We start from the raw sequence: 26,786 nt of genomic DNA on the forward strand, positions 1-26,786 counted from the left end.
GACTATGGTTGGATTTTTGGTCAAAGACTGTTACAGTTTATGGGAAATATTTACCAATTATTTTGCAAAGAGCCGCATTGTATTAAACATCTCCAATCATGCAAAGAGCCGCACTCTGATTGGCCAAGAGCCGCATGCGGCTCGAGAGCCGCGGGTTGGCCACCCCTGGATTAATCGTTTTCTAGTAAACACAGACTAAAATTGAGCAAAAAAGACATGACAATTATGTATTTTGGATGAAAACCTACTTTGTTTTTTAAAGTGAGGGTCTGCAGTGTTTTGTACATCGTAAATTTCATAAATATCTGTCTTTGTCTCGTCCAATCAAAGCAGAATTAGCACAAAGAGCCTCCTACAAACGTTTACTTTAAGTTTACTCCATACACGTGTCCTCAAGCGGCGCCACTTTAGCTTTATGTGATGAAAAAATTGAAAAAAATACAATTTTCATGCACCTTTCACAGCCAAGCGATTAATCGATTAATCGTAAAAATAATCGGTCGATTAATCGATTACCAAAATAATCGTTAGCTGCAGCCCTATCTTAAACTCAGGATGAAAATGAAAGAACTGATTGACAGTGACATTTTTATGCACTTGTACTTGCTCAAGAAGATAACAGTAAGAACACGGCCCCACAGTGAGCCAGTGTTTAAGCTGCTCAAGACGTTAGCATGCTACCGGTTAGCATTTAGCTTCAACAGTTCAGCTCTGACCTCTTTCTAGAAGGTTCATGCTGTCTTCTTAAGTCTATTACAGTGTTGTTTCTTTTAGTAAGACAGAGGGTTTAGTTTTACCTGCTTGACTAGTTTCGATCACTTCCTGTGACTGAAAAATCCATGTGCGCTGCTGCGACACGTCACCTCCACCACCAGGGGTCGCTTCTGAGGAAGAGCACAGGAAGTGATCGAAATATTTTTTATTTTATTTTTTTATTAATCAAATACAAACAAAAAAGGTACAGCGTAAAGACCTCACTATGTTCAGTGCACAATTTAAAGAAAATAATAATAAAAAAAAAAAAGAACATGGGGCAGGTTATATATTGAATAAATTCACATAAAAAAAAAAAAAAAATGTAAAGGGGCATTTCATTCTACAAGATTGTCTATAAAAGAGCTCATTCCTCCAATGAGTAATGTTAGGTTTTGTCTTGAAAAAACGACACTTCTGTATATAATGTTTGCTTAACAAAAATACCACATTTTATATCATTAATTGTTAGATTGATAATCTGAGTTCCTTTGGAGACAGTCCATTGTTGAAGGTCCAGCCAAAACCTTTGGACGACTTCACACAAACAAAAAAGATAATCTAAATCCTCTGGTTCACTTTCACAAAAGCTGCAGTTTCCTACATCCATTTTAAATCTCTGTTTTAAAAAACTACTAGTTGGACAGATCCTATTGATTATTTTAAATTGAATTTCTTTCATCTTTGGCGGGACTGGGAATTTTAAATATTTACATCTAATCTTTTTTACAATCTCCTTTCCAAAGTCTTTAAGAATATAATCTCTTTTGAGAGAGCTTGTTTGACAGTTAAGTAAACCGTTTCTTATATGTTTGTTGTTACATTTGTAATTCTGAAAATCAATACCATTAATGTAAAGTTGTCTTAAAGTAGGAGTGACTTTTGAATAGAATATATCCTGCTTAATCATAGTGAAGTGATGGAAACTAGTCAAGCAGGTAAAACTAAACCCTCTGTCTTACTAAAAGAAACAAAACTGTAATCAGCTCTGACTCTAAGAGAAGGCCCTGAACGCCAAACCTTGGCTACAACATGTGACAGAGGTCAGAGGTCAGAGCTGTTACTGTAGTATTTCCTCACTTCATAAATGTGAGCCACACATGTGTTTATCATGGTGAAGCCTGGTTGACAGTTGCTAGCTGGTAGCATGCTAACGTCTTGAGCAGCTTAAACACTGACTCAGACTGAGACTCTGTCGACATGACAAACTGTAAAAATCACAGAGAAAGGTTTTCTTTCTCTTTGATGTGTTTAGTCTGAGAAGTGAAGCAGATCTGTAGAAAATCCTGCTGTAGCTCGACAGGCAGAGCTGCTACGTCTAGTTATATAATGATATAACCAGATATAACCAGATATAACCAGATATAACCAAACGTGCGTCTCTGGGGCCATGTTTTTACTGTTATCTTCTTGAGCGATGTCAATCGGTTGTCTTTCAGTTTCATCCTGAGTAAAGTTATTAGGTGTGTTTAAGATGAGCGAGGCGCTGAAGGCGGCTGCAGGCGAGCGGTGCAGCCGGTCAGAATCGCTCTGACGCCACCTGTGCGACGGTGCCCGTATTCTCGTGAGACCGAGGCGGCTGGAGCGCCTTGGGTCGGCGAGCGAAGTTGCTTTTCTCCGCCTCGCTCGGCTGGCTGAACTACAAAGGCCAAAGGGATTGTGGGAAATGAAGTGCCGTAAACACGTGCGCTGACAGAGGACTGACAGATGATTGGATACGAGTTGTGTTTAGATCAGAAACGTGTTGCCCTGAGGCTCCGCAGCTCCTGCCTCATCTTTTCTCATCACAGATCTACTTAAATCTGCAGAAATGCTTCATATTTGACAGAAAGTGCCATGTGTTCAACATATGGCCTACATTTTAAATATGCATAAGTTTATTATTCTAATCCTAAACTGTAAGAGGAGAGTCTGTTATTGTAGCCGTAGTGATGGGTCTGCCTGGTGTGTGGGAGAAGCAGAAAGGTGTTCACAAACTTTTAAAATAGTTGTATTCCCAAACTCTTCCAAACAAACGCGAGACGCTGCGTGACCTGAGGCTCCTCTCTGTCCTCGGGGCTGAGATGTGTCTGCCTTGATTAAAGGTTCTCCGCCCTCGGACGCCACCGCCTGGTCTCGTCTGGAATCGAGGCGAGGCTCATCTTAAACACACCTATTGTTCCATGTTGTAGGACTGCATGATTCTACTTCGGTTCAAAATGGCAACGCATGTATATGCTGCAAATTCAAATTTAGATTAAAAAAACAAAAACTAATTTTTGTTGGTTCTATTGGCTATAGAATTTTTTTTTGGGGGGGGACACTGATGATTCTCAAATTGACCAGGTCTGATGTCAGCTCCTTATATATTAATGTTTAAAAAATGGTGTATTAAATGTTTCGTTTGTGCTGAAAAGTGTGTAATGAACACCTTGAGAAATAGTCAATATCTTAAAAACAAATGTAGCCCAAAGGATTTTTTTTATTAATTTGCACTTGATCGGGGGCAAACTTCACTCACATGAATTCCTTTCTTTCAGAATGAAGTAAATGCAATCAAATGGGACCCGACGGGGAACCTGCTGGCCTCCTGCTCCGACGACATGACGCTAAAGGTCAGTGAGGGAAGGTCCTGGAGATGAGGGAAGGTCAGGAGTCTAAACCCGTCCCATGTGTTTCAGATCTGGAGCATGAAGCAGGACTCGTGTGTCCATGACCTCCAGGCCCACAGTAAAGAAATCTACACCATCAAATGGAGCCCGACCGGCCCCGGAACCAACAACCCCAGCGCTAACCTCATGCTCGCGAGGTCAGTTTTGGTTCTGTTGGTTCTGTTTTGTGGTTGAACAAAGAGAACACTTCTGGACCGGCCTCCTCTTTCTTTCTTTTTTTTTTGTTACTTTAATTTTTAATGCTTTTATAGTATGATCCCCTAGTGTGGGGGGGGAAGTGGGTTATGTTACATCATTTTAACAAACATTAATAAATAAATATAAGAATAATAAGACAAAAATGTGATAAAATAAATAAAAAATACAATGAATAAGTGATAAAAATGCCACACAAGAAAAAAACAGCAACATAAAAGTAAAAAGCTACAAGAAAAAAGTGGCAAAAATATGAATAAAAAGTGACAGAAAAATGTATAAATGTAGAAAGCTATAAAAAAAAAAAAGTGGCAAAAACACAACAATAGGGTGGCTAAAGAATGACAAAAAGGCCACAGAAGACCGGCAAACATAAGTCAAAAACACAACAAAAGACTGGCCAAAAACGTAACAAAAATCATTGATAAATGTGACGACGACGAACAAACCCCCCCAAAAAAAAATTTTAAAAAAATTGTAATAACCATAAATAAAAATAATAATAATAAACAAGATTAAAAAAAAAAAAAAAATAACAATGTAGATTTTTTTTTTTTTTTTTTTTTTATTTACATTAAATCATCTATACATATATAGATATATATATACACATTATTTACATCTTATATTCATAAACATTCATGTTCGATTCGTTTATCCTTACATTACTTAAATAGCATTTTACATGTTCCATTTTTGTAGCTCTATGACAGAGACATGAGAGGACAAAACATCACAAAATAATAAAAGAAAGCAAAACAAAAAGCCAAATTCTCACAATCCAAACCCATATTCAAAGTTCTCCAGAATTAAGAACTTTATGTGTACGTTTGTTAAGTGATGACATCATCCTTTTACCTCCGGGTCCAACGGAGGCTCTACTGATTTTAACCTACTGTAGATCAGATGGTTAGACAACTGTTGCAAAGAAATATTACATTTACCCCAGGTCTTCTTGATTGATGCCTTTCTAAAATCAATCATCTAATTATTTTATCCATACACAATGAAGGCGTATTTTTCCATTTTGCCTGGACTATACTACTCGGAGAAGATGTATAAAGTTGTTTGGCCTCTCAACTGCTACTATTTAAAAAAAGAAGATTCCGCCCTCCTCTTTCTGTGTGCGCAGCGCTTCGTTCGACTCGACGGTTCGCCTGTGGGACGTGGAGCGGGGCATCTGCATCCACACTCTGACCAAACACCAGGAGCCCGTGTACAGCGTGGCCTTCAGCCCCGACGGCCGGCACCTGGCCAGCGGCTCCTTCGACAAGTGTGTGCACATCTGGAACACGCAGGTACGAACATCTGCAGAGGACCCCGGCCTGCTCAGGGAGGGGCCTCAGCACAGAGCGGCTCAGAAGGGTTTCTTCAAGCTGTGGATTTGAAATGTGGATCGACATATTTAAAGCAACACTGTGTAACTTTTGGCCACTAGAGGAGCTCGACCTGTAACTATCTGTCCGTGTGTTGGAACCTCATCAGGACACTGCCTTTGAGCAGCTGATTGAGAAGTCTCTCGTGTGATCCCTTTCTTGCCTCCTCAGACATAGGCTGTATCTGAATGTATCGGAATTAAGCAAATGTTTTGTTTAAATGTTACACAGTGATGCTTTAAGCACATGTCCATCCTTTTGTTGCTCAAGATATTAGTTAATGTCACATTTTCCTGAGCTGAAACAATGAACATGGGAGCTAGTTGACATTAAAGGTGCATTATGCTATATTTTATGTAAAAATAAAGGTTGATATCAGTGTGTATTTGACCTGTCAGTGACGGATGCCTGGGTGGTCAACATAGCGCCTTTACGTTCCATCCCGACGGCCTGTAGGACGCTCCAGGATCAATCGTTTTTGAGGTTTTCACTGCTGATCTAACCGTATCCATGGTAACACATACATTCCATAACGAAAACCTACCAGAAACCCTAAAAGAAGAACCTGTAGTAAAATTAAACCTGAAGCATCAAAGGAACCACCGGGATGGAAAGCAAAGATAATCACCCACACAGCCTCTGGGTCACTGGAAAGTCAAAAACACACTGATATGAACTCTCCTTCTACTAGGGATGCACCGATACCGATACCAGTATCGGGTATCGGGCCGATACCACATGCTTGTACTCATACTCGTACTCATTCATGAGGTCCCGATACCAGAAACCGATACCATTAGACATGCGGCCAGCGCAGCTACGAGGCGCGGCTACGAGGCGCGGCTACGAGGCGCGGCTACGAGGCGCGGCTACGAGGCGCGGCTACGAGGCGCGGCTACGAGGCGCGGCTACGAGGCGCGGCTACGAGGCGCGGCTACGAGGCGCGGCTACGAGGCGCGGCTACGAGGCGCAGCTACGAGGCGCAGCTACGAGGCGCAGCTCTCAGCTGAGGAGAGAAGAAGCAACAAACTGGAGAATAGTTTAGTGTAAATCCAATAATCCACATAGAGCTGACTTTATTACAGACTGCGCTCTCTAAACCAGAGTCTGAGCTGGATTTAACCAGAGCTTAATGTTGTTAGAGCTGCAGCGTCTGCAGTGTTTACAACATACAGGCTAACGATGCTAACGATGCTAACGATGCTAACTCGCGGCTAGCAGTTTTGGCCATTGATTGATTGATTTGATTTATTTGAGTCATTATATTTACATTGTTTACATTATTTACATTACATAGTCACAGAACAGAAAAAACTCAAAGGGAGTTGGCCGAAGCAAGAAAGCTTATAGGTGCCTACCCCGAATTCAAGATTAGTTTTACTTTCCAGCTGCGGTCCCTTATAGGGGTATTCTGACGCCGTTTTATGCCCAGGGGTTTATTCACCTGAAAAACAAACCCAGCGACTAAAAAGTCCTCAGAAAATCCAAATGAAAGACATACAGCATGTTTATATTGAGGGAAAATGAGCTGCAGCAGAACAATGAAAACGCTGTAGCTACTCGCTAAGTTACTACAAACACACGAGAAAATCTACAGGAGCTGAAGTAAAGACGAAAAGAGACCATTTAAGTAACATCTCAATACTATTGTTACATAAAAACACATAAATGAATAAAGCTCAGGCATTGGGAGCTTTAGGACATGGGCTTTTCTGTCTATGATGGACAGAGACGTAAAAATGAAAAATTATATTGAATGAAAATTAAATAAATAAATAAATGGCATCAGCACAATTCTAATATAACTGCTCTTAAATTAAAAAAAGCGGTATCAGTGCCTCCCTACCTTCTACATAGAAAGTTGCATGAGACGTAATGAGAGCTTTTGTGTTTGGCAGACGGGGGCTTTAGTCCACAGTTACAGAGGGACGGGGGGAATCTTCGAGGTTTGTTGGAACGCAGCGGGAGACAAAGTCGGAGCCAGCGCGTCGGACGGATCTGTGAGTGCCCCTCTATTGGCTTGTTGCACGGTGTGGCTCTATGCTAGTTCCTCTGACCTGAAGGTGTGAGCGCCTGAACTTCCTGTCTGTGTTCTTTTCCTGGAATAATAATCATATTCTCCAAAGATTATGTTGTGGGCGGTGAGTTCCCGGTAGATGATCGTTTATTGTGTGTTCAAATCATGATACAGAGACACCTGTGATCATAAAGGATTGATAGTTTGTCTTGAAGCTAAAGGCTAACATGCTATGAAAAATATATATATAAAAAGGCACTATTTCAAGTTGTGTAATGCATTAACCCCTTAACTCCCACCTGAACCGAGCACATTTTCTCGACGAAAACAATGATGGACAAAAAATAGACGAAAGATGACAAAAATGTGACAAAATAATGACCAAAAAATTACAAAAACGTGATAAAATGTGACAAAAATATGACAAGAAATTGACGAAAAAATTACAAAAATGTGATAAAAATTTGACAAAAAAATGGCAAAAATGTGACAAAATAATGACCAAAAAATTACAAAAACGTGATAAAATGTGACAAAAATTACAAAAAATGTACGAAAAAATTACAAAAATGTGACAAAAAAATGGCAAAAATGTGACAAGAAAATTACAAAAATGTGATAAAAAAATTGACAAAAAAAGGACAAAAAATTGATGAAAAAGTGGCAATAATGTCACAAGAAATTTACGAAAAATGACAAAAATGTGACAAAATAATGACCAAAAAATTACAAAAATGTGATAAAATGTGACAAAAATATGACAAGAAATTGACGAAAAAATTGACCAAAAAAATGGCAAAAATGTGATAAAAATTTGACAAAATAATGACAAAAAAATTACAAAAATGTGATAAAATGTGATAAAAATATGACAAGAAATTGACCAAAAAATTACAAAAATGTGATAAAATGTGATAAAAATTTGACAAAATAATGACAAAAAAATTACAAAAATGTGATAAAAATTTGACGAAAAAATGGCAAAAATGTGACAAAATAATGACCAAAAAATTACAAAAATGTGATAAAAATATGACAAGAAATTGACAAAAAAATGACGAAAAAATTACAAAAATGTGATGAAAAATTGACAAAAATGATGGAAAAAAAAATTTTGACGTGAGGAAAAAAGATCCTCTCGGTTTAGGCGGGAGTTAAGAGGTTAAATTAGCCTTTAGCTTCAAGACAAACTCACTGATCCTCACAAACATAAACGTCTCGTCTATGGAAATATTTCTACGAGGAACTCACTGGTCTGAGCTAATCCTAATGGAAATGAATATGAACAGGAAGTACTTGCGCCCACAGCTTCAGCTCAGAGGAACTAGCGTAGCATAGCCACATTGTGTACGGCAGCACAAGCTACGCAAACTTAACCCTTCTTCTTCTTCTCTTTCGTCGACAGGTATGTGTACTAGACCTGCGGAAATAGCCGCCGCCGCCGCCGCCGTTGGAAGCCATGGACCGACCGTGAATGTGTACATAGCCAAAAGACTGTCCCCCCCCCCCCTGCCTGCTCCGCGCACTGCCCCGCCCACTCTCACACAGGAAGCAGGGGAAAAAAACGGGAAGTACGCGCAGACGGGACGGGACGGGACGGGACGGGACGGACGGACGGACGCAAGCAGGTCCAAAAAAAACAACCACCCCCACCCCACCTCCCACCCCCCTCCAGGGCTGAACAGTTTTATGGACAGATTTACGAACACCGTGCGGCTCGATCTCTTCTCTTTCTCTCTCTCTGTGTGCGTGCGGGGGGAAAAAAAACTCAGAGAAAAAAAAACGCACAGAGACGTAAAAAGACGAAAAAAGATCCATATATGTACCAAAATCTGGAAGCTATTTTGCTTTTTTTTTTTTTTCTCTCTCTCTTTCTTTTTTTGTTGTTGTTGATCTTCGGAAAAAACCCATGTCATCGAGACGAACACGGACAAAAAAACGCGGTCTTTGTTACTAGTCGGACTCCCATCGTGAAGACGTATCAAGATCTCCACGAAATAGGATGGCACTTAGAGGTCGTTTTTTTCCCTTGGTGGTGGGGGGGGGAGGGGGAAGGGTGACGTTTCTTCTCCGATGTTTTTTTCCCCCTTCCCTCCTCCCCCCCCCCCTCTCTTTTTAAAGGTTTTTTAAAATAACTTTTCATCATTTTCTCGAGACGACGAGAGGCTGCTCAGCTCAGGCGACGCGCGCACGAAAAGCGAAACCCACGACGAATACGCTCCGCCTCACCGTGGAGTCGATATTTACCGGTTTGAAATGAACTTTTGAGTGAAATTTTCGCGGGGGGGAAAAAACGGGCGATGCGCAAGCGGGGGGGCGTCACGTGACTCCGAGCGGATCCTCCGGGGGGCGCCGCTCTTCCCGTCCCCGGTGAGTTTGGAGTAGGGATGGGATCGATACGATACCGATCATTTCATATGGGCAAAAACTGGTTATTTTATATAATTAACTGGTCAATTACAATGATATTACTTTAACTGGTTAATTAAACAATGTTAATGTGAAATTAAATACATAAACAACATTTAAAATTAATACTTAGATGACAAACAGAACCTAAACCAGAATGATCAGCCCGGCTCAGTTCAATCCTTTGCTGTTGTGACTGTTTTGGCTCAGAACAAAGAAATAAATCATCCTTTTGGGTTGATAATTGCTGCCCCGCCTTCTTTTCACATATGCAAATTAGTATCCACGCTTTTTGCCCAATATCGATACTTAAAAAGTAGCCGTTTGGTGTCGATCCGCCCATCCCTAGTTTGTAGCGGTGTCTGCGCATAAATGAACAGCTGAAGGGTGCAAGTTTAGGCACCACTGGTATCAAAACATTAAAATAACATTCTTTTTCTTGTCGCTCTTTTCCAAATTTTATTCATGGTTGCTCCATATTTAACCTTTTTATTTCTCTTGTTTTTCCAATTTTTCCCCCTAATTTTTGCCCATTTTTATTACTAACTTTTCCCTATTTCCCCCCCAATTTTTTTGCCCCATTTTAAATGTTTTTTTTCTTTCCAAATTATTCTCCATTTACCGCACATTTCTCGAACCCGATATCGTAAATTTGCAGACCTGCTTTCGAGATGACACATATTTTAGTTTTCACCATAGATACAGACGGGATCTCGTCACGGAAAGGGGGCGTGGCTTCACTGAGGGGGAAAATAGAATCTTCTGGGGGGGAAAAAATAAATAGTTTTTCACACTTTTTGGCCGCTTTCTGGCAAAATATAAACCTGTTTATCACACACGTGTAAAGTCAAGTCTAAATCGGGTTCACGTGGATGTTTACTCACAGCACATTGTTCAGTAGAAGCGAAAAAAAACGGCAGTCGTAGCTAGCGTTAGCATTAGTGCGATGCTAACATGAAGCATCAAGTTAGCATTCTCCGTTATTTATGTATTTATGGGCTGTTTAAACCGCTTTGCTCCTCTCCATGTCTATGTATCTTTATTGGGTAGAAAACTATATCAATAATTCAGCACTTGTTAGTTTTTGAATAATTAGAGAAATTTAGATTGTTTTCCCCCTTAACTGTTTTCAAACATGACCATATATGGGCGATTCCAGAGATGCCGTCTGTATCTGTGGGTGAATGCTCTGATTGGCTGGAGGGTGTCCGTCAAAACGTGATAATATACACCTCGTCCATATCACTCCACTGCAGCTGTTTCCATAGTAACGATAAACAATTGAGCTGGATCTAGCTTAACCTCTTAACTCCCACCTGAACGGATCCCATTTTCTCCAGTTTGGCTTGACCCGAATCAAAAAGCTTCTTGGGGGAAAGAAGCACCAAAACAGCCACAAAAAATGAGAAGAAAACAAGGATGTAAACGCGACATAAAGTGAGAAAAATTCAACAAAAATGTGACAAAAATTCAACTAAAAAATTACAAAAATTCAACAAAAATGTGACAAAAATTCAACAAAAATGTGACAAAAATTCGACAAAAAAGTGTCAAAAATTCAACAAAAATGTGACAAAAATTCAACAAAAAAGTGACAAAAATGTGACAAAAAAGTGACAAAAATTCAACTAAAAAGTGACAAAAATTCAACTAAAAAATTACAAAAATTCAACAAAAATGTGACAAAAATTCAACAAAAATGTGACAAAAATTCAACAAAAAAGTGACAAAAATTCAACAAAAATGTGACAAAAATTCAACAAAAATGTGACAAAAATTCAACAAAAATTCGAAAACAGGCCAAAAAGCCACAAAAAAGTAATGAAAAAGCAACAAAAACACGACAAAAATACAGCGACAACGTGACAAAAAGTTCCCATCACTTTCCTAGATATTATCTTTCAAATGAGGCGTTACAGTGATGCTCTCCAGTCAAGAAGCCTTTTAGATTTGGGTAAAGCCGAACTGGAGAAAAAAATGCGGGGGTTAAGAGGTCAAAGGAAGTGACAGGAAATTGTCATCTATTCAATAAACGACGATTGCTCTTACGATTATTATTCTGTTTTATGGTATGGTACAAATATATTACACTCATAACTACACTAAAAAATAAAAAAATCTTAATTTACTTGAAATTAATCGAGAACATTTCACTCATTTCAAGATAACTTTTTGCAGCGTAGGACATGGACGTAATAACGAGAGGAAGGACCTCGACCTCCGGAGATCGCGCTCGGAGTCACGTGCCGCCCGCCCGCTCGCTCTATTGCCTTTTTTTTAAAAACAATGCGTTATATCAAAAAAAAAAGAAAAAGAAAAAAAAAAAAGATCATCACCAAAAGGCCAGCGATTAAATCCTTCATGAAATACGGTCTGCATCAGATTGACAATGTTGGTAAAAAATGTTTTCGTTCTAAATGTGTCTTAAACTTCAGCGGGAAAATCACGGCGTTTTTTTCGTTTTTTTTTTGTTTTTTTTAAAGAAAAGGAAGAATGTGGCTTTTTAACTGTTTTGTGTTGAAGGTCAATGAAACGAAAAGGAAAAAGAAAAAAAAGAAAAAAAAAGGCTGAGCTGGGCAGTCCCGGTCGACCCCCCCCTTTCCACGAATGACCACCGCATTTTGAATACGTCTTTGTTTTGAGTGTTTGTTTTGGCGTGTTTTTTTTTACAGGACGCTTCGGCTCATGATTTTCAGCTCGCCCGGATCTTACGGCCGGAGCTCGAAACCGCACGAACAATTAAAGGCTGCTCGTTGACCAAAAAAGTATTTCCGGACCGATACTAGAGGCACCAAAGTCGTCGAAAATCCTAAATTCTTCACACGCCGCAACGGAGGCGACGTTGAAGGGATATTTCAGGATTTTTGACGTAGAACCTCATTTCTTACAGAGTGTTGTTGAATTTTCTGGAGATTTTTGTTTTGTTTTTATTCATGCAGTCTTTATATTTGAAGAGTCGAGTGGCGCTAGGCTAGTGCTAGGCTAGTGCATGTCTATGGTAACTAGTAGCATTCATTAAAAGACAGTGTGACCCGCTCCACAGAGCACCTGAGGCAAATCACTTATAACGCCAGACTAACCATATAAATGTCTGTGTCCATAGAGTAATTTGAACCATTTTGCAGCATCAGCTTCGTGGTTGTATAAGCTACGCGGCGGTGGAGTGATCTGCAGGAAAATAGTCCCTCAAAATGCGGTCATTCATGTGATGCAAGGTCAGTTATATTCCAAACATGATTCTATGGACACAGACATTTATATGGCGACAGTGGCTCAGATGGTGGAGCGGGTCGTCTCGTGATCGGAAGGTCCCGGGTTCGAATCCCACCTCCTGGAAGTGCACACTGTCGTTGTGTCCTTGGGCAAGACACCACCCACATTGCCCCCAGTGTCTGTGTACATTGGTGTATGAATGGGTGAGTGGATCCTTGCTGTAAAGCGCTTTGACTGCCTAATGTATATGGAAAAGCGCTATATAAGTTGAGACCATTTACCATTTACCAATATGGTTAGTCTGGTGTTATAAGTGATTTGCCTCAGGTGCTCTGTGGAGCGAGCGGGTCAGACTGTTTTTAATGCAGGCTAGCTGATACCATAGACATGCACTAGCCTAGCGCCACGAAACTCTTCAAATACAAGAACTGCATGAATAACAAAAAAAATATCTGCAGAAATCTGTGTTAATGTCGTCGACTAAAATATTTAGTCTTAATTTTAGTCAAAGTGTTGTTTTTGTCGACTAAAATTGGACTAAAACTAAATTAAAAGTTTCTCATGAGACTAAAACTATGACTAAGGTCAAGGTCAAGTTTATTTCTATAGCACATTTACAACAACCACGGCTGCCCAAAGTGCTTCACAACACAAACTAAAATGTCCAGATATTTGAGTCGACTAAAATAAGACTAAATAAAAATGAAAAGGAGAGACTAAAATCATCCAAACTTGTATTGAGCGTCTGAAAGAGCCTCAGATCATGTAAATTCTCTGCCAAATGAACAGGTTTGTGCTTTGTTCATGTGGAGCAGCTCCATGAAGCAGAGGAACAGGATTAAATATGATTATAATGAATATTATAAATGAAGAGTTCATTTGCAAAAGCAGATATCTCAGTTTTGAATTTTTTTCCAAAATCCTTTTGGATATTTGTTATTGCACGGATGCCACTTAAAGCTAAAGTTGTGTGAATTTAATTAAGAACAAGTGACTTAATATTTTTTATGGCACTGAAACAATTCTGGTAATGAAAAACACTGCAATGTAAAGAGAGATGTTGAAGCATACGTTGAGTTTTTTTCAATGGCACTTATCTGTTTTTGCAAATGAACTCTTCAAATATAAGTCGACTAAAACTAGACTAAAATTGAAACGTTTTTTTGTACTAAATCTTGACTAAAACTAAAATAAAATATGTTGTCAAAATTAACACTGGCAGAAATCAACAGCTCTCTGTATAACTAGGGAATGAGGCCCTGTGTCAAAAACCCTGAAATGTCCCTTTAACGGACACTTCCCGATCCTGAAACCTCTCGTATGCACTTAAAAGTTTGCGAAGTTGAAGCGTCCTGTAAAAGCGTCGGCCGAACGAGCACCGGGCCCCCCTCTCTCTCTCGTTTTTAACAGAACTCGGATTTCATTTTGTTTTCGGTGACTTTGCATCCTATTGATCTGTTCCAATTCGAATCAGATCAGTCCAACTAAAGTCAGAATAAAATCTATTTTGATAAGACTCCGGCCTGGTTTTTGTGCATGACGCAGTTTTACACATGTTTGTCCCGGGCAGATGATGCCTCGATGTCTCACATGTTTCATTATTTTATCACGCTGTACAGGCGCCATCTGGTGGAGAAAGGGTGTCACAGCAGTGAGCCTGAAAAAAGGGAGCTCGACACTTCTCGTTCAGAAATGTGAACCAAATCCAAGAGAGTGATGAGTGTGAGAAGAAACCTGCTCAGGATTATGAGAACAGACATGAATAGGTGTGTTTAAGATGAGCAACGGCCGCCTGAACTACAAAGGCCAAAGGGATTATGGGAAATGAAGTGCACTGACAGCGGACTGACAGATGATGGATCTGTTGTGTTTTGATCAGAAACGTGTCGCCTCCTGCATCCTCTTCTCTCAACACAGATCTGCAGAAATGCTTCATATTTGACAGGAAGTGCCCGTGTGTTCAACATATGGCCGACATTTCAATAAGCATGAGTTTATTATTTTAATCCTAAACTGTAAGAGGAGAGTTTGTTGTTTTGCTGTAGTGTTGAGTCTGTCTGGTGTGTGGGAGAAGCAGGAATGCGTTTACAAACTTTTAAAATAGTTTTATTCCCAAACTCTAACAAAGGCGAGACGCTGCGTGATCTGAGGCTCCTCTGTTCTCGGGGCTGAGATGTGTCTGACTTGATTAAAGGTTCTCCGCCCTCGGACGCCACCGCCTGGTCTCGTCTGGAATCGAGGTGAGGCTCATCTTAAACACACCTGAGACGAATCAGTGATAAAAGCATCTCAAATAAAGTCACTGACCAAGACTGAATATATACTAATGTTTGTGACAGTATTGGGCACATGGCACACTCGTGTTTTTGCTGTTCTCTGATTCGAGATCATGACCTGATTTGACACCGAGCGCTCTCCTTGTGGAGCTCTCCTTGTAGAGCTCTCCTTGTAGAGCTCTCCTTGTAGAGCTCTCCTTGTGGAGCTCTCCTTGTAGCGCTCTCCTTGTAGCGCTCTCCTTGTAGCGCTCTCCTTGTGGAGCTCTCCTTGTGGAGCTCTCCTTGTGGAGCTCTCCTTGTGGAGCTCTCCTTGTGGAGCTCTCCTTGTGGAGCTCTCCTTGTGGAGCTAAGTCCGCAGTTTGTCAAGTGAATGTTTTACTGCATCTTTTACGTCGCGCTCAGTGTTGGAGAGTAACGGGATACATGTACCGCCATTACGTATTTAGAATAGACATTTAGAGTAACTGTATTCAGTACAGTTACTCTTCAGTCAGAGGGTATTTAGAGTACAGTTATTTAGCTAATACCAAGGGAATACATATGTTTTAAAATTTCATAATTTACAATACATATATACATACATACATCCTTCCTTCCTTCCATCTATCGATGGATCTGTAGGTCTGGACCTTTATTTTAAATGTTTGCACAGACGGTGAATTTTGAAGCTTTACAACAAGGAAACTAAGTGACTTAGTTTTGCTTTAATAAACGGCAGAGCAATGAACTTATATGTGTTTAATCCTACATCAAGAGTATACACTTCAAAAATATAGGGCGTATTTAAAAAGTATTTTAAGTATTCAGAATACAGTACTCTGATTGGCCAGAGTAACGGAATACGTTACAAAATACATTTTCAGGCAAGTATTGTGTAATGGAATACAATTTTAAAGTATTCTCCTCAACACTGATCGGATTTCAATGTCTGTTATCGACAGACTCTGGGAAACACCTTAAAGCAACTTGTTTACCTTAATAAGTACTTTTCGTAGTCCCTCTGGGAACTCTGGGGACACCGAGAAAGATTCTTCCCCTAAATAAGGTCAACTCTCAATGAAATAAAAACAGTTAGACAAGTTTAATTTCATATAAAATAGTGTAATACTTTCAGGTTTTATCCAAGGTGTGTCAAAACGAAGGACTGAACCACCAAATGAATCAGTAAATGTTTGATCTTTAGTCTTTGTTATTGACAGAGAAGGGAAGGCTCTTGTCCTTTACACATGATCTTATTATATTATTTAGTATCAGGGCAGATTCTCAAAGCCCAGCAGATCAGAGCGGGTGCATAAACTCGTTCTGGCGCCCCCTGCTGCACGTTTGTATGACACTACATGATACAGAATGACGCTCATATCCTTAAGAGTTGTACTGAACCTTGATCTTAGGATGGAATATTTATAAAGTGGTGCAACATAAAACATTTAGTGATTATCAGTCCTTCAGTTTTTTATACAAATACTATTCAAATGTTGCTAAAGTTTTATATTTTCATCGTTACAGTCGCCAAAAATCAAATGTCAAAATACAAGCGCAGTATTAATCGCTATTTATCTAAGTGTCAATAATTTATATTTAAATATAGTGGATGCCATGCCTTGCATAAATAACACTGTTGTGCAAAGAGAGAAGCAGGATCAGGGTTTGTAAAGGCAGAAGCGAGTCCAATGTAAAGGCTTTTCCAGGCCCTTTGACTTACACAGTAAAAATGTCCAATGAATTTAGATTTAATGCCGTTTGAAAACCCTGATGATGTTTTAAAGACGACCTGCTGAAGGAAAACAGAAGTGGAGGAAACGCAGAACTTTAAAACAAGCTCCACATGTCTCTCCAAAGTGGGATATTTACACGGCGTCGGGTCCGGTCTCTGGAGTCGTCCATGGTTCGGTTTCTTCCCCGGCGAGAGCGGCAGCCGAGGAAAGTGGCTCTGGTGAATCAGAGGAAAGGCTGAGAGTCTGTTTGGCACCGCAAAGGAAACGAGAAAGACTTTCACCCAAGATACAACATTTCCTGGGCAAAAACTTCGTAACGTTCATTGCGTCTACTTGTGTTCTAGTATCACTGTTTTTGTTCGTTTTGTCAGACACTAAGGTTAGAGATGTTAAAGATCTTTTACCTTTACATGTTTCAGCGCCATCTGCAGGCCGTCATCAGAAGTATCACCGGCGTGCGGTGACGTGTCACTTATCAGCTGTTCTTACTTCCGAGGCGTGACCAGTCTGACGGTCCCAACAGGTCCGACAGACTGGTCACGCCCCCTGCCGCCCGGTGGATTCAGGGCGACAGGGGGCGTAATCATTGGAGGAGGGTGTCCCAGGTGTGGGACAGGAGAAACGCTCCTTCGTCACCATCAACCGTGACGAAGGAGCGTTTCTCCTGTCGTGGCCAGTCTGTCGGACCTGTTGGGACCGTCAGACTGGTCACGCCTCGGAAGTAAGAACAGCTGATAAGTGACACGTCACTGCACGCCGGTGATACTTCTGACGACGGCCTGCAGATGGCGCTGAAACATGTAAAGGTAAAAGATCTTTAACATCTCTAACCTTAGTGTCTGACAAAACGAACAAAAACAGTGATATTTCCTGGGCAGTCGGGATGTCACGATTCCTCAGTCACGATTATTGTGAGGAAAATTATTGCGATTTTGATTATTCACAAAGAAAATACTACTTTTCTATTTATTGAAAAAGGGGGTATTCTGCTTTTATCAATCACATAGCACCAGTCTATAGCACACTGTAATGATGAGCAAACCTTCTGTTGGCAGTTATTCTAATTTACTTAGTTTCCTGGCCTCTGTTGTTCATAAAACAGTTGTTTTAATAAGCATAGATGACATTTGATTATATGATTTGACACGTGACCTGACGCAGCCGCTCCGGAGGCCGTTCCATTTGAGCTCAAAGGCGGCGCTGAGAGGACCCTCCGCTCCGTTTTGGAGGAGCCGCCACCGAGGACGTCAACGAAGTGGCCAAACGGAGGACGGATCCTCCAATTGAGAAACAGCCGCTGTCTGTGGCATCAGTGGGGAGGGGGTTCTGCTGAGGAGCAGTGGTCGGTTACTCGGCTGGTGACGAAAGCTCGGAGGCGTCTCCAGGAGGTGGGGGCGTTCCTAGGAGGACTCAGGCAAACCTATCCCTAAAATGGCCGCCATCAGAGTTTTTACAGATTACTCAAAAATACGTGAATGTGCCAAGGCAACACTTCAGGCATGTTTTTAATGAGGGAATGACATAATAACATGATGGAAAGCCTGAAAAAGTCCATTTTGCATAATACCCCCCCCTTTAAGGGTTGTTTGAATTGAATTGACTGATCTTGACATCCCGACTGGACAAACAGAATCCTGTTTGTTTTAAAGTGATAGTCTACAGGTTTTAATGTATTATCAATTTTATAAAAATGGGCAAAATCAACCACCTGGTCTTGCATTTTAATGTAAAGTAAATAATAATATACATTATTTTCAGTAAAGTCCCTCCTTCTGGATCTTAGCAACTGATCAGAGTCTTGTATCCTCCCGTGTGGACCAATGAGAGGAGCTTTCCCAGTAAACCAGCCTGTCAGGTCCAACCAGGAGGGGCGGGGGAGGAGCTTGATCGTTTACTTTTGAAAATTCTGTTCCTGCTTTGCTCCTTTTGCAAACTAAGAAGGGCTTTCTGTTTAAAGAGAGTGGAATTTGAAAGTGAACAATCAAATTCCACTCTATCGCTCCTCACTTTGCAAACTTACAGACTATCACTTTAACGCTCAGACCCCTCATAATCAGTGGACAATAAAACTTCAAAAATCAATCATTTATCTATTGGTAATGCTGTTAAACTGATATTTCTGTACATCTCCCGCTCTTACCAGCAGAGGGCGTCCTACTCAGTCCCGAAAGAGCGTGTTTTTTTCCGTGCACACAATTATAAAACACGATAAACCATTAGAATCCCGTCCAATAAAAAGTCTCAGTGGAGCGAGCATGTCCTCCGTGACCCGTGAGGCTGGCGTGGGGCGGGGGGGCTCAGAGGGGGTCAGAGGGGCCCCGTGGAGGAGTTGTACGGGCCCCAGTTCAGGACGAGGCTGTGGTTCAGGGCCCAGTGGGAGTGAGGCAGCATGGGGAGCAGGTCGGCCACGGTCTGGAGCACGTCGTAGACCACGGCGAACAGGAAGTAACAGGGCAGGAGCCAGGACAGGCTGAACACGCAGTCGCCCACCGGGAGGGGCACGTGGACGCTCCTGCCAAACACACACACACAAACAAACAAACGCGTGATTCCACTGAAGCTCTGAGTCCAGGTGGGTTTGGGGTTCGAGACTCACTGGTACTGGTCTTCTCTGGACTCGCGCAGCATGAAGAACACGAACAGCCCCACTTCAGTGTTCAGGGAGAACGACACCACTTTGTCCAACATCACCACGAAGCCCTGCGGCGCCGAGCGGACGGACAAGGAACTTTAGACCTTTTCATATTTGTATTTGAATTCATTACATTACATAGAAATACATTTTACCTCTTAAACCCCACCTGAACCAAGCACATTATCCCCAGCTGGTACTTTGATTTAAGTACTTGCCGATACCGAATACCGATACGAGTACAAGGCATTTTCTTCAACATTCTTTTTGAAGGGAATAGACGGTTTATAGACTGACTTTTTCACAGCAGATTGGTTCGTAATTAGTTCATTTACTCATTTCCTTGAGTAAAGTAGGCAACACTTTTAAGAGAAGTTATATCAGAATTGAACAAAGCCATTTTTTTTTTCTCCATTCAGTATAATTTTTTTTTTATTGCTCTGTCCATCATAGACAGAACATCTCATGTCCAAAAGCTCCTCAATGATTGTGCTTTATTCATTATGTATTTTTATTTAACAATAGTATTGAGATATTACTTATTACTGCAGCTAAATGGTCAACATACATTCTGTATGTCAGGGGTCACCAACCTTATTTCAGCTGAGGGCGACTTTAAGAGCGAGGGCTACCAGTTAAAAACAAATCCTAAAGACTTAAACGTACACTGTTCACTTATAGGATATTGACCCCATATTATATTAAAATAGCTTTATTTTAAACTCATACTGAGTCACAAGAACCAAAATAATTGTAATTTTAAGAATTAGATTCAAGAAAATGAAGTGTTTTACACTTTAGAAAAAGTCCCAAGGGCTACTGGACATGCCCCACACTGCAAAAAGTAAATATCAAGCATTGTCTTAAATGACTTGAATTGAGGAAATTTATCTTGTTTTGAGCGGTTTTTGCTAATTTAGATATTTTTCCTGATCGGACCAAGTTTACTTTGCTTGTTTGAGGACATTTCAGACCAGTTCTAGGGTAAATCTCGCTTGAAATAAGAAAGTAAAATCGCCAATGAGCTAAGACCAATTTTCTTACCCCATCGGCAAAGAAAATGAGCTGAAATAAGGACGAAATGTATTGAAACGAGTCAGAAACATCTCAGAACAAGTGAAATAATCTAGGACAAATGCCCAACAACTTCTTAACTAGTCAAAACAACTAAAATTTTGATTATTGTGCTCAAATTGAGATGTTTACACTGATCTAGTTAATTACTTTTTGCAGTGCAAAGGGCCCCTGGGTGCCCGCGGGCACCACGTTGGTGACCCCTGCTGTATGTCTATACTTTGGATTAAAAAAGCGACAAAAAGTCAACACATTAGTGGCAAAAATGAGATGACAAAGAAAGTGCAAAAAGTGACAACGACGTGCCAAAAAACGCAAGGAAAAAGATCGGTATAGATCAGTTTTGTAGGTCTTAGTTTTCAGATGAGATGTTACATTGGCCTAGAGGCTGTAAACTCAAGTCAAGAAGCTTTTAGATTTGGGTAAAGCTGAACTGGAGAAAATGCACTCGGTTAAAGAGGTTAAGAATCAATACCCTTTTTAACTTCACAGAAAGTGTTTTCCTTCAGAATTTGTTGGAATTTAATTGAATCCATTCTCCAGAAAGCACAAGGTCCGTCTTAATGTTACGCCTAAACCTTGCGTGCCACTGTAGAACATTATGACTGGAGAAACGCTGATCCGGGGCGCCTCCACTTTCGAACCCTGCGGTACAGTTATGAGAGTGAGCCTTTACCTTGGGGTCGCACATGGACACGATGAAGATGATGATGAACCCGATCAGACACACCAGTCCTTTGACCAGGCTGTGGAGGAGCGACACCACAGGCGTTACACGTTGTCTGTGGTGATGAACGTTTGCTGCCCTCTTGTGGTGAGTCCGGTGTAGGTTACCTGAGAGCGGAGCACAGCGGCGGCCTGTCCGGGAGGTGACGTTTCCAGCGTTTGGAGAGCCAGTCCAGAGAGCCGCCCCACAGAGAGGTCACCAGGCCGTCCACTGGAAACACAACACGCTTTCATTCAACGTTCTCTTCCCTGTGACGTCACCGGAGAGCGTTTGTCCAAACATTCGTGAGACAGAATTAAAATTTAAAAACCTCTTACCCCGCCTGAGCTGAACGCATTTTACCCAAATCGAATAGCTTCTCAGAGCTTTCAAATTCGCCTTTGCACTGGCAAATAGGTTAAGACCTACAAAACTGAGAGTAACTTTTTTGTTGCTTTCTCACTTTGTCTTTGTCGCTTTTTTACGCTATTTTGGTTGAGTTTTTGTCACTTTTGGTCCATTTTTTTTAGATCATAAACTAAAGGTATAGACTCACTGGTATAAGTAAGGATTAAACAACTCGGAGCCGTGCATTAGACGGTTCTAACGCCCGACACAGTGTTGTTCCTCCTGCTTTATAACGTCTAATGCGGCTCCTCGTTGTTTAATCCGCTTATACCAGGGTCCCACAAACGTAACATTTATAATAAATGTTTGTTTCATTGACTAAACTCACTAAATCTGCCAGACTACGGGACTATTTTGTGTGGGTTATTAGCCGGTCACTGAAGGCTGGTCTCAGAGCGAGTCATTCTCCGCAGCTATTACGAGGATCTCAGTCAGGCTCAACGACACAACATCAGCACAGAATCACAACACAACAGGACTAACCCGGAAACACTTTTCCCTGGAAGTAAACACCGATATGCGGCACTCGTGGGCAGGAGTTATTTACCTTTTACGCTGTTTAACCTGAAGCTAAAGCTAGCTAGCTCAACCAGCTCAACTGTTTATGGAAACAGCTGCGGTGGAGTCGCTCACACCTGGGCCCCACGAACTGAAACTTTTATGTTTGACTTTACTAATCCAGACAAAGATGCTTAAATGCAGGATCATTTTATGTACGCCTGAAAATGATGAATAGCCTAAACCGTTTTCAATAGAAATGTAAAGCTCATATGTTATTAACAGTAGCTAACCTAGCTGCTCACTCTCCTCTACAAACATTTAGCAAACGTTTGGTTTTGAAATTAACACAAAATCCATCTCATACGTTCCTGTCAGTCACTAATTACGCCTTTATCTGATTCAGCTGTGTCATGCGTTGCTATGGCGACGCCACAGCGGAGTGATATCCCAGTGATTTAACTACCGGACTACGTGTGCGGTTATACCAAAATAATGCACCAGCCAATCAGAATCCAGTATTCACCCAGACCATGGTATAAAGGATCATAAACTAAAGGTATAGACTCACCGGTGTGCTTGAGAGCGGAGCCCATGACCAGGAAGGACACGGTGACGCTGATGGAGATGAAGACCTGGATCAGAATGGCCACCCACGAGAACACGCTGTAGCGCTCCTCGATGATCTGCGCCCGTGGGTGAGAGGGGGAGGGGCATGAGAGGAGGGCGACACACAGGACGGATGGACAGATGGGAGCATGGGACACACGTCTAGGCATTAACAACAGCAAATGTACAGCTTGTCTGAAGGTTTGACTGGGATTTAGTCGCAGAGAGAGAGCAATGGTTCTAAACTGGGCCGTACACTCAATCATCAACATATACGTTCGTTCACAAACCCTTAGGAATATGGAAAATGTGCAGGCGTGATATTCAAAAGGACATCACAGACATCAAGGCTACATCTTAAATACTGTAAATGCTCTAATATAAGGCATCTAGGACCAGGCCTTTATTGGAACCAGGCCACAATTTGAGCAAAACGGACGACCAGGAAAATGAAGAAAAACGAGATTTGTGTCCATTTGCACCTAAAATATTAGGTTAATTTATTCATTAACATTTCAAACCCTCTCCCAGCGGCTGGAACATTGACGCCTTTTATTTTGTCGGGACAACAGGAAGTGTTTCGTTGCTGTTAGCGTAGCTTTGACATCAATGTCACTGCAGGTTTCTGTTTCGTTTTTACCACGGACCGGATTATTTGTTGTTTTCTTGTGTAAAAGGCGAGTTTAGACGGAGCGTTTGTGTTTGTGATCGATCATGAGACTGACCCGAGAGAAGACGAGACGCTCGCGCTGATGGGAGGAGTTATTTTGAGGCGTGGGACTGACCTGCACACGGAGCAGCTGGACGTGCTTTGAAGACGCGATGGAGACTTTACTAAAACCCTGGAGGGTCACACAACATTTGTTGTTTGCCCTGTTTCCAAATATCGTCACAGGAGGTTTGAAAAGTGGCTAAATCTGTGTCAAAGTTACGCTCGGATCAGCTCCTCCGCAGCGTCCCCCTCGGCCCGGGTTCCCGTTTGTTACTTCCTGCACTTGAGTTTTCATTTACACCAGTATGAGACAAATTCCTAACATGGGGATTATTTCTACCGCTATAGTTTCTAATAAAAGCCCCGGCCTGTTTTAGAGACCGGCTTTAATTTGCCTCCGCCAGCCGCGAACCCGGCCTCTGTCAGAGACCCGGCCGCTAATGGAATACAGGCCAGTATTAGAGCATTTACGGTAAGTAGGTTTCTGTTAGTTTCATGACATTCATTTTATCAGACTCCGGTAGTGTTTCCATGCCAATACAGATGGAAAATATTGACTTAGAAATATACAGTACAGTAACACTTTTATCGTGCCGCTTTTCTTAATTTTCAACACTATTAACGTTGTGTGATTCTCATTGAGGGCATTAAACTATGAATGAACACATTATTATTATGTAAGAAACAAAAAAGGGGGAAATAACCTTTATTCTCAGCATTTTCCTTCCTGAAAACTATCTCAGGGGACGGTCTGTGACGTAAAAAACTTTTCTGGCGACAACATTGTGAAGCCCATTGAGAAAATGTCAAACGTGCACAGCAATAATCAAAGTAGAAGGCGGCCATTTTGAAGAATTTATGTCGACCTTTTTTGGTTTAAACATAATTACACGTGTCTATTCAAAAGTTAACGCCTTCAGTAAATATGCTAAAGGCTCGCGACCCACCAGTTGAGAACCACTGACCAAATGTTGTTGAAAGAGTTCTACAAATAAACAATGATTGATGGATAGACACATGTAATTCCCACGTTTAAGTACAAATAAATACATTAAAGTAATAAACACACTTCTTGTTTGAGTCGTGTTGTGAATGTGGCCACTTACTGTTTCATACCTTTGTGAGGGGAATGGTTGCAATTTCTCCAGCTTTTTCTGACCTGAAATAAAGGATACGAACAAGAAAGTTACTTGAGCCGCAACAAAAGTGTGCAGCTTCTTACGTACTAGTGAACCACAGCCAGGTTTAGACTTTATTTTCTTTGTTTTTTCTTTCTTTTATTATTAATTCATTATTTCTCATTCGTCTTATTCTTATTTATGAATCGTCTTCACTGTAAACATCCAAATCCTTATCTTTGATGTTCACTGCATGTACTTTTTTTAAACCACTACCGCAGCTGGCCACTAGAGGGTGCTGCTGATGCTGTTTATTGAGGCTACAGGCAAAGTCAGTCTAAACAAACCTCTGTGGTTTATTGTTGCTTCTTGTGATGTGGATAAAACACCTAATATTCCTTATAACAGTAATTTGGTCCATACATTGTGCAGTTTGTGTCGTTTTAGCCAGTTTAAGCCCTGATATAACAAAGGTTTCTCTGGTTTGAGAGGGTTTTCAGGACTCACTGCTCCAGGGAGACGTTGGTGAGGATCAGAGGTGAGTCTGAGGCGGAGTGAGGGCCCAGCTCTGACGTCTGAGGGACGATCTCCAGCACCGCCCAGCACCTGAACAACACGAGAGCAGACTGAGGAAACAGAGACTGATAATAATCCGGCACATTCTTATAACCTGAGAACAGTTTTACATCCTTCATTGTAATGGCAGCAGGGTGAAGACAATTGATTAAAGTGGAAGTCCATCCATCCTTCCATCCATTTTCTTCCGCTTTATCCCGATCCATTATAATCAATATATTAGTCTTAAGGCTCATTCATACTTCACAAGACGCAAGAAGTTCTTGTTCTTGCACCCTGAGCCGCAGCAAAATGAAGTCACTTTTGCCTTGTGGCCATGGAACTGTCATCAGCTACAAAACATTTCCATGGCCACAAGGCAAAAGTGACTTCATTTTGTTCTGCGGCTCAGGGTGCAAGAACAAGAACTTCTTGCGTCTTGTGAAGTATGAATGAGCCTTTAAAATGACTTTAAGAACAGTTTTTTTTTCAACACATTGCGAAATGAATCTACAAATGCTTTTTAACCAAAATAAAACTAAACAAGTTTTACAAAGAAACTGTAACTATACCAACTGTATAGTTACAGTAATAGTAACAACACAGGCTAGAGATGCGCGGGTCGGCCTTTTTTCTGACACGCTGTAAATCAAACCCGACCCACTCGACCTGAAGAAACGTGTCTCAGTTTGCCGACCCGACCTGAACCCACACACATTTATAAAATATAGAACTTGATGCTTTGTTTTACTACTGCATCTCTGAGGACACCTTTGAAATGGCTTAATTTACTTATCAGGAAACAAGGAGCAGAAACTCTTTCTGTCAAACTAAACGGAGTTTGGACTAAAGTGGTGCCGCCTTTACCTGACGCTACAAGAAGCTGCTCTGCTCTGGTTAGTAAGATGCTGTGTCTTTGTTATTTTAGTTCTACCTTGCTTCTTCTTGATGCATTATTTTCATCACCTGCTATTGTGCTGCATTTGTAGCTGTGATCAAGTCATACAGACGCGATAGGCCAGGTGACATCTAAACAAAACATGCTAATGATACCTTTACCCCAAAAAACTAAACCTTCAACAAAACACGGCCGACTTCGTGTGGCATTTAGGGATAAGAATGCACCGTGTATGTTGTCCTCAGAGCGATGATGCAGGTATTTTGCAGGTATTTTTGAGGTACCTGCGTCACTAACACAGGAGAACCTGGACATGCACATTCAGAGACAACTGAGAACAGACATGAGGACGAGGAAGAGACAAAGAGAATTTAATTCATCTGTTTTACAAATCCTCCTACTGTTGAGAGTCCCACTTTTAATTCAATCTGAAAGAACACGCTTCCTCTAATGCACTTTTGAGAATGTGCTCGTGGCAGCGTGAAGATACGAAAGAGATGGGTACAGCCATATACTGCTAAAAAAAAGAATGGACTGAGGGAGCGAGGCTTCCTCCACAGCGTCCAGCTCAGGCTCGCTGAAGGTCGGTCATGCTCGCAAATCTGCTACATATTTAGAATAGGCCAAAAGGTAAGAATGAAAAGCCTGTGTTCAATACTGACTTACAGAAGGAAAGTCCATAGGAGCCAGGAACTTATGGAGCCAGCAAGAAGTCGGTCACAATGAGATCATACTTAGTCTATGGGTTCAGCATAGGGCTGCTCGATTATTGAACGATTATTTGTTGCCTTTAAAACAAAAGTCTTAATTTGATTTATATATTTATTAATCAAAAAACCATGCTGAATATTTTCTGTTTTCTGAACAGTCATAAAAGTACAAATGGTTTAAAGTTTGCCTCTGTGAAACTGAGGTCTCTGTTTCACACCTGCCGCCTACTGGCCAGCCCTCACACCTGCGCAAGTAAACTG

General features: G+C 41.1%; 3 protein-coding genes across 3 annotated transcripts in view; 1 reads left to right on the forward strand and 2 right to left on the reverse strand.

Moving 5' to 3' along the window:
- Positions 1 to 8,569, forward strand: part of tbl1xr1a (TBL1X/Y related 1a) — a 52,400-nt gene extending 43,831 nt beyond the window's left edge. Inside the window, exons 11-15 of the mRNA XM_079574945.1 lie at positions 3,273 to 3,347; positions 3,414 to 3,541; positions 4,732 to 4,897; positions 6,874 to 6,975; positions 8,398 to 8,569. Of these exons, the coding sequence (XP_079431071.1) occupies positions 3,273 to 3,347; positions 3,414 to 3,541; positions 4,732 to 4,897; positions 6,874 to 6,975; positions 8,398 to 8,424 (498 nt within the window). The 3' untranslated portion in view covers positions 8,425 to 8,569. The remainder of the gene's footprint in view (positions 1 to 3,272; positions 3,348 to 3,413; positions 3,542 to 4,731; positions 4,898 to 6,873; positions 6,976 to 8,397) is intronic.
- The window catches only part of rgs5a (regulator of G protein signaling 5a), a 254,907-nt gene that overhangs the window by 223,575 nt on the left and 4,546 nt on the right, over positions 1 to 26,786 (reverse strand). The gene's annotated exons all lie outside the window — the stretch shown is intronic.
- The window catches only part of LOC306976832 (uncharacterized protein), a 30,762-nt gene continuing 22,878 nt past the window's right edge, over positions 18,903 to 26,786 (reverse strand). Inside the window, exons 12-18 of the mRNA XM_079574930.1 lie at positions 24,870 to 24,968; positions 24,361 to 24,403; positions 22,495 to 22,609; positions 21,146 to 21,248; positions 20,988 to 21,057; positions 19,202 to 19,305; positions 18,903 to 19,117 (exon numbers count right to left, since the gene is read on the reverse strand). Coding sequence (XP_079431056.1) covers positions 18,913 to 19,117; positions 19,202 to 19,305; positions 20,988 to 21,057; positions 21,146 to 21,248; positions 22,495 to 22,609; positions 24,361 to 24,403; positions 24,870 to 24,968 — 739 coding nt within the window. The 3' untranslated portion in view covers positions 18,903 to 18,912. The remainder of the gene's footprint in view (positions 19,118 to 19,201; positions 19,306 to 20,987; positions 21,058 to 21,145; positions 21,249 to 22,494; positions 22,610 to 24,360; positions 24,404 to 24,869; positions 24,969 to 26,786) is intronic.

The sequence above is a fragment of the Gobius niger genome (genome assembly GCF_951799975.1).
Source record: "Gobius niger genome assembly, chromosome: 17".
In the NCBI taxonomy this organism is placed as follows: domain Eukaryota; kingdom Metazoa; phylum Chordata; class Actinopteri; order Gobiiformes; family Gobiidae; genus Gobius; species Gobius niger.